Below are 6686 nucleotides of genomic sequence, written 5' to 3' on the forward strand. Positions count from 1 at the left end.
ATATAAGAATTAATCTTTTGTTATGGACTCAAACAAGTTTTGCTGAAAAACTGAATATGGAACAAGCAAAGCTTAATACTAAACAATATTAGCTGTATAATACCAGTAGGCCAGCTCTAATAGTAATTTGGTATGGCTTCGCGGGCCAAATGTAATTAGGCTGGGGCCAGAGTTTGACACCTATGCCATAGCGACTTTTTTTTCTAAAAAAAAGAACAGTTCTTCTTTTACTCTTTTACTCTTATGCTGTTTTGTGGATCACAAGGTTTAAAACTACTTATAAACACACACACAAAGTAACTCCGCCAGCTATTTCGGGTCACTTTTGCCGGTCCAAGCCCGGGTAAAGGAGCAGGGTTGGAATTGTGACATTAAAAAAAAACAATAATTGCTAAAATAAATGTAATTTGTAGTTCTAAATAAACTCTAAATGCATTTAGGACGTTTTTTACTCACTTTATGTCTCTTCCACGATGTTATTTCTCTCTCCAACAACATAGGTTACAATTAGATTAGCATAACCAATTATGCAAATTAGGTGATGACGTCATTTAGCGACTTCTACCTTACTGAGGAGTTGGCAACACTGGCCATGATCCAGATACCTCAGTACTCGAATGCAGGAACTTTGAGAATGACATCACTCTTGAGTTGGCGCATTCCAGGAAAAGAGAGGAAAAACAGGACTTTTTTGGTTCTTAGCAAAGATAGAGCTGTTCAGGTATCACTAGCAATAAAACATAATGCTGTTTTCTTGTAAGTAAAAAATCTTACTGTCTTCAAAGTTTTTAAACAGCTAGTTAGCACAGCCTAGAGTTATCTGTCCTAATTTCTGTTTTGTATCAAACTAGTTAGCTTAGCCATGTGTGTTGTAAGGTAGCATTTTTTCCCTATATGAAACACGAAAAAAAAGAATCTAATAACACTAGCATTAACAATAAACTCGTCTCACATTTACATACAGGTAGTTATTACAGTCTAATGCTAAGTAGCGCTAAATAGCCTAACTTCCATTTTAAATTGAGCTAAATACATTAGCATAAAGGAGTGGGAAATTTGTAGAGTAGCATTTTGCTACATGCTAAATTAAATAAAAATAAAAACACGCCTTGACATAACTGCTGTTATGATTTGGCTCTATATAAATAAAACTGAATTGATCTTCGTCGTGCTTTATTGTGGCTTGTCGGTGGTGTGAAAAGTACACTCACTGGCTAACAAGGTGTCAATCACAACAGTTAGATCTACCCTGAAATTCTCATCAAAGGGTATGATGCATGATGTCACAGTATCTTATCTGCATAAATCCAGTTGAGACTGGCCAAGAGAGGTTCTTGTATGATTGAGTGTTGGTCTCACCCATAAACTAAGCTTAACAGCAATCCAAAGTATTTAACTTAAATTTTAACCATAAATATATTTCTTAAATCATTTAGAGTTCAGTGTTTCCATAGTTTTTCTGTTTTTCTTGAATGCATAATGGTTTTAAAACTAACTTCATTCACAGATAACTTGGTTTAAATCCTTATAGGTGATTTGTATTTTAGAGTAAATGTTGCGTTGTTGTTATTTAATTGCAGGGGTAACTGTCTGGGAGCTGATGACGTTTGGCTCTAAGCCCTACGACACGATTCCAGCAAGAGATATCCCAGAGGTTTTAGAGGGGGGCGAGCGGCTTCCCCAACCCCTTATCTGTACCATTGATGTCTACATGATCATGGTCAAATGTCAGTACCTCTCACTGCAGCAGTGATTTTTGCATTTTGTCTATGTTGTGATGTTGCCAAGATTTAAGCATTTAATGTATTTCCTGGTTAAAAACTGCAAATGAATCTGACTTTTATACACGTTGTAGTTTATTTCCCCGTCTGTCAAAGGATTTAATGTTGTTGAAATGTTCAGTTAACCATTGTTTGGTTGGCAGGTTGGATGATTGATCCTGAGAGCAGGCCGAGATTCAAAGGCCTGGTCAATGATTTTAGTGCCATGGCTAGAGATCCTACTCGCTATGTAGTTATTCAGGTATGTAAATGTTTTACTCATGCTGTTAATGTTTTACTGTGTGTGTGCGTGTGTGAGAGAGAGCGGCACTGATAGTTATTGTGTCCATACTATAAAATTATTCATCTAAAACTGCTACTTTTTAGATGTGGTTACCTTTTAAAGAGTGACACTTTTAATTCCATCCAAATAAATAAAGATGTACATTCCTAGAATGTTTTGGGTTTTTTATCCCATGTTGTTCTTTCATCGTCTTTCAGAATGATGAAGAGATGAGCAAGTGCAGCCCAGTGGACAGTGAGTTTTACAGGATGCTTCTGAGGGAAGATGAAAATATTGTGGAAATGATGGATCCTGAGGAGTACCTGGTGCCAAATACAAGGAAAGGGGACGAGCCCCAGGCCAATGGACTATCCAGACACCAGTCATACAGGGTCAGTGGGGTGGGAGGGGGGTGGGTAATTTTGTCTTTGTCTATTTTATATAACTATATGTATCTATATCTATCATACATAGATAGATAGATAGATAGATAGATAGATAGATGGATGTTCTTTTTGATTGGTCCATTTGCTGGCTTTAATCACAGACAGACAGAATTTACCTGTTATGTGATGACAGTTGTACATGTTGGCCCTTACATCTCAAGTTTTACTTGATAGATCCCCTTCCACTGAGCACTATTTGGCCAGCTGTGGCATTAAATTTCCGTATTTCTATTAAATCTCAAATTTCACCAGCGCTATAACGTGTTACAGTAAATTTTCTGCATGTCAGAATGAGAAAACTATGCACGTTGATGACTTTCTCTGCTTTCTGGCAAAGCTCCATCTGCAGTGTGTCAGTTGCAGACTTTCGAGTTAATCAGGTTAATAAATACAGTGGGGCAAAAAAGTATTTAGTCAGCCACCGATTGTGCAAGTTCCCCCACTTAAAATGATGACAGAGGTCAGTAATTTGCACCAGAGGTACACTTCAACTGTGAGAGACAGAATGTGAAAAAAAAATCCATGAATCCACATGGTAGGAATTGTAAAGAATTTATTCGTAAATCAGGGTGGAAAATAAGTATTTGGTCAATAACAAAAATACAACTCAATACTTTGTAACATAACCTTTGTTGACAATAACAGAGGTCAAACGTTTACTATAGGTCTGGAGACTGGCTAGGCCACTCCAGGACTTTCAAATGCTTCTTACGGAGCCACTCCTTTGTTGCCCGGGCGGTGTGTTTTGGATCATTGTCATGTTGGAAGACCCAGCCTCGTTTCATCTTCAAAGTTCTCACTGATGGAAGGAGGTTTTGGCTCAAAATCTCACCATACATGGCCCCATTCATTCTGTCCTTAACACGGATCAGTCGTCCTGTCCCCTTGGCAGAAAAACAGCCCAATAGCATGATGTTTCCACCCCCATGCTTCACAGTAGGTATGGTGTTCTTGGGATGCAACTCAGTATTCTTCTTCCTCCAAACACGACGAGTTGAGTTTATACCAAAAAGTTCTACTTTGGTTTCATCTGACCACATGACATTCTCCCAATCCTCTGCTGTATCATCCATGTGCTCTCCGGCAAACTTCAGACGGGCCTGGACATGCACTGGCTTCAGCAGCGGAACACGTCTGGCACTGCGGGATTTGATTCCCTGCCGTTGTAGTGTGTTACTGATGGTGACCTTTGTTACTTTGGTCCCAGCTCTCTGCAGGTCATTCACCAGGTCCCCCCGTGTGGTTCTGGGATCTTTGCTCACCGTTCTCATGATCATTTTGACCCCACGGGATGAGATCTTGCGTGGAGCCCCAGATCGAGGGAGATTATCAGTGGTCTTGTATGTCTTCCATTTTCTGATGATTGCTCCCACAGTTGATTTTTTCACACCAAGCTGCTTGCCTATTGTAGATTCACTCTTCCCAGTCTGGTGCAGGTCTACAATACTTTTCCTGGTGTCCTTCAAAAGCTCTTTGGTCTTGGCCATGGCGGAGTTTGGAGTCTGACTGTTTGAGGCTGTGGACAGGTGTCTTTTATACAGATGATGAGTTCAAACAGGTGCCATTCATACAGGTAACGAGTGGGGGACAGAAAAGCTTCTTACAGAAGACGTTACAGGTCTGTGAGAGCCAGAGATTTTCCTTGTTTGAGGTGACCAAATACTTATTTTCCACCCTAATTTACGAATAAATTCTTTACAAATCCTACCATGTGAATTCATGGATTTTTTTTTCACATTCTGTCTCTCACAGTTGAAGTGTACCTCTGGTGCAAATTACTGACCTCTGTCATCATTTTAAGTGGGGGAACTTGCAACAATCGGTGGCTGACTAAATACTTTTTTGCCCCACTGTATGTGAAATTGACTCTGCTCGATTATGTGCTCTGCAGCAACGTGTACCGCAGGTTCCAAATTGTGATTAATGTAGTGAACGACTTTAAGGGTAGGTGTCCTATATTCATGCAGCATTGTGGCTGCTTCTCTGTTGCTTGTAACATTATACAAAGACGCCCTTTATAGCTACGGTTTCTAGCTATTAAAATTAGAAACTGTAACTCGCTATTAAAAATAATTTAGCAGAGGCAGGGACACGCAGATCAGAGGGTGGGGAATCCCCACCCCCAGATCAGATTAGTCTAAGATAATTTTCCTAATTTATTCTGGAGTGACAGATGAGAAGTTTTTAAGAGAGTGTCCATCATTCAGCATGTGTGACATAAGAATTAAGAGTCCTGCTTTAATGTCTGTGTGTTTGAAATGACTCATGAATTGTCTGTTTAATAAATGATGAAACCGATATGAACATATATTTGAAGATTTATATATATTATATGAGCAGTAAGTACCTGATACTGTGTGAGAGTGCGACTTTTTCTGTTAACATGCTGTCATGTCGTACATTCCCAATATCTTAAAGGGTGGTTGTTTTTCTTTCCAGCAGAGCAGAGATCATAGCTTAGATATGGACCCTTCCAACACTGCTGGGCCTCGGAACCTTCACTCCTCCCTGACTGGAATCAGCCACGCCCAGTACCCAACCTTAACAATGGGAGCGAGCGCCTCTAACAGTGTGTGGCCTCAGTATCCAATGCTGGCTCGCAGCACCTCAGCTGGAGGTCAGTCTGACTCTGTCTTCCTGGATGCACCTACAGACGGCCACTCCTTGGCACCAGCCAGCCCCGGACGCTACAGCAAAGACCCCACTTTCCCCAACGGGAGCAAGGATGACCTAGAAACTGATGGGTGGAGTGGTTTTCCCCATCCTTATCTTCACCACTCACTACCCCGGCGGAGTCACGCCATTCAAAATCATCCCCTGCCAGGTGAGTCGTGGTCTTCATAAAGAAGGAAATGTCCGTAACTGATTATGTTCTGACTTTTCTTCTTCTATTCACCTTCTCAGAGTACGTCAACCAAGAAATTCAGGATCTCAGGCCAGGGTTCCCTGAGCGGCCCAGCACACTGCCTCGAAAATCCAGAATAGACCGCCGGCTTCCTAACGGCCTAAGTTCAGGTCACAGTGTGGAAAACCCAGGGTATTTGATCCCAGTGAACTCCACCTCTCCGGCCTTTGACAACCCATACTATCTGGACCTCGGGCCCAAGGCGATTCCCGGGGCTGTGGCGGGGGACGGCCCAGCAGGACTGGAAAGCAACGGAGGAGTAACCAGACATATGAACGGTTTTGTGACACCGACTGCAGAAAATCCAGAATACTTAGGATTAGCAGACACTTGGAGTGGGAATACTTGAGGATAGGGACGGAGACGGAGTCTCACTGAGGGAAACTGGAGAGTGGGAAGATGAACATTTACATAGCAAAAATAAGCGGAGCTGCGAACGTGCAACTGGTATCTTCTCACTCTGTCTGGAGAAGCAGCGGCATCCGAACTGATCGAGGTTGTCCCTAAATGCCACGTTATTAGTACCCAGTTGTAACACGCATGGACTCAACACAGTGTAGCATTCAAGTGGTGCCTGTGGCACCATTTGTATTCATGTCTTCCTCTAAACAATCTGTGACTGTTAACTGCCAAAAAGAAGTTTTTTCTTCTTTTGTAAATAACACCATAAACAAAAGAGTTCAAGAAGGTTATCATGATTGTTTTTATGGTCATCTTCTTTTAAGTTCTTTAATATCTGTAGATTTTCCACAATATGTGAAGCTTTTTTATTTTTGTGCATTTCCTTCAGTTCCCTGTGGATATGCTACTGAGTGCAGCTGAACAGTGAAGAAAGATGTATAACACTTTTGACAAAGTGAGCCGTGATGTGCGTTGAAGATGATGCTTAGTATTCTGGTCAGTTTCTCGCAGACCTGACGGGGGTCTCCAGCACTCTCAAAGCCATTTTGTTTTGGACAGAGAAGGCCCTGCAGCCCATCTGGCCTGTAGACATGCTCCCTGAAAGAAAGGCATCCTGTATGGAGAAGACAGAGGCATTGTGCCGCACTGATGTATGTGGTTGTTGGTGACCGTGGCTGTAGCTACTTTGTGGTACGAGTCATCAGCTATTGAGGTACGAGGAGACATTTTTAAGCTGCAGAAATGTCTAAAAAAATGGGAATAAGTGGTTAACTGTTCAGGGATTTTAGTTTTTCTGAGAAATATGGAGAACTACTGACTTTGAAGTCATAAAAAGAACACACTGTGTACATGTCAGACAACTCTGTGTGCACCCGCCAAGCGCAGTAAGC

At 41.5% G+C, this 6686-nt stretch overlaps 1 protein-coding gene across 1 annotated transcript in view; it reads left to right on the top strand.

The window, feature by feature from the left end:
• erbb2 (erb-b2 receptor tyrosine kinase 2) overlaps positions 1 to 6679 on the top strand; it is a 28786-nt gene extending 22107 nt beyond the window's left edge. Inside the window, exons 22-27 of the mRNA XM_013914952.1 lie at positions 1312 to 1330; positions 1581 to 1727; positions 1925 to 2022; positions 2262 to 2435; positions 4929 to 5313; positions 5394 to 6679. Of these exons, the coding sequence (XP_013770406.1) occupies positions 1312 to 1330; positions 1581 to 1727; positions 1925 to 2022; positions 2262 to 2435; positions 4929 to 5313; positions 5394 to 5743 (1173 nt within the window). The 3' untranslated portion in view covers positions 5744 to 6679. The remainder of the gene's footprint in view (positions 1 to 1311; positions 1331 to 1580; positions 1728 to 1924; positions 2023 to 2261; positions 2436 to 4928; positions 5314 to 5393) is intronic.
• The last annotated feature ends 7 nt before the right edge of the window (positions 6680 to 6686 follow it).

Source organism: Pundamilia nyererei, unplaced genomic scaffold (assembly GCF_000239375.1).
Source record: "Pundamilia nyererei isolate P.nyererei 1_Seehausen unplaced genomic scaffold, PunNye1.0 scaffold00240, whole genome shotgun sequence".
NCBI lineage: Eukaryota > Metazoa > Chordata > Actinopteri > Cichliformes > Cichlidae > Pundamilia > Pundamilia nyererei.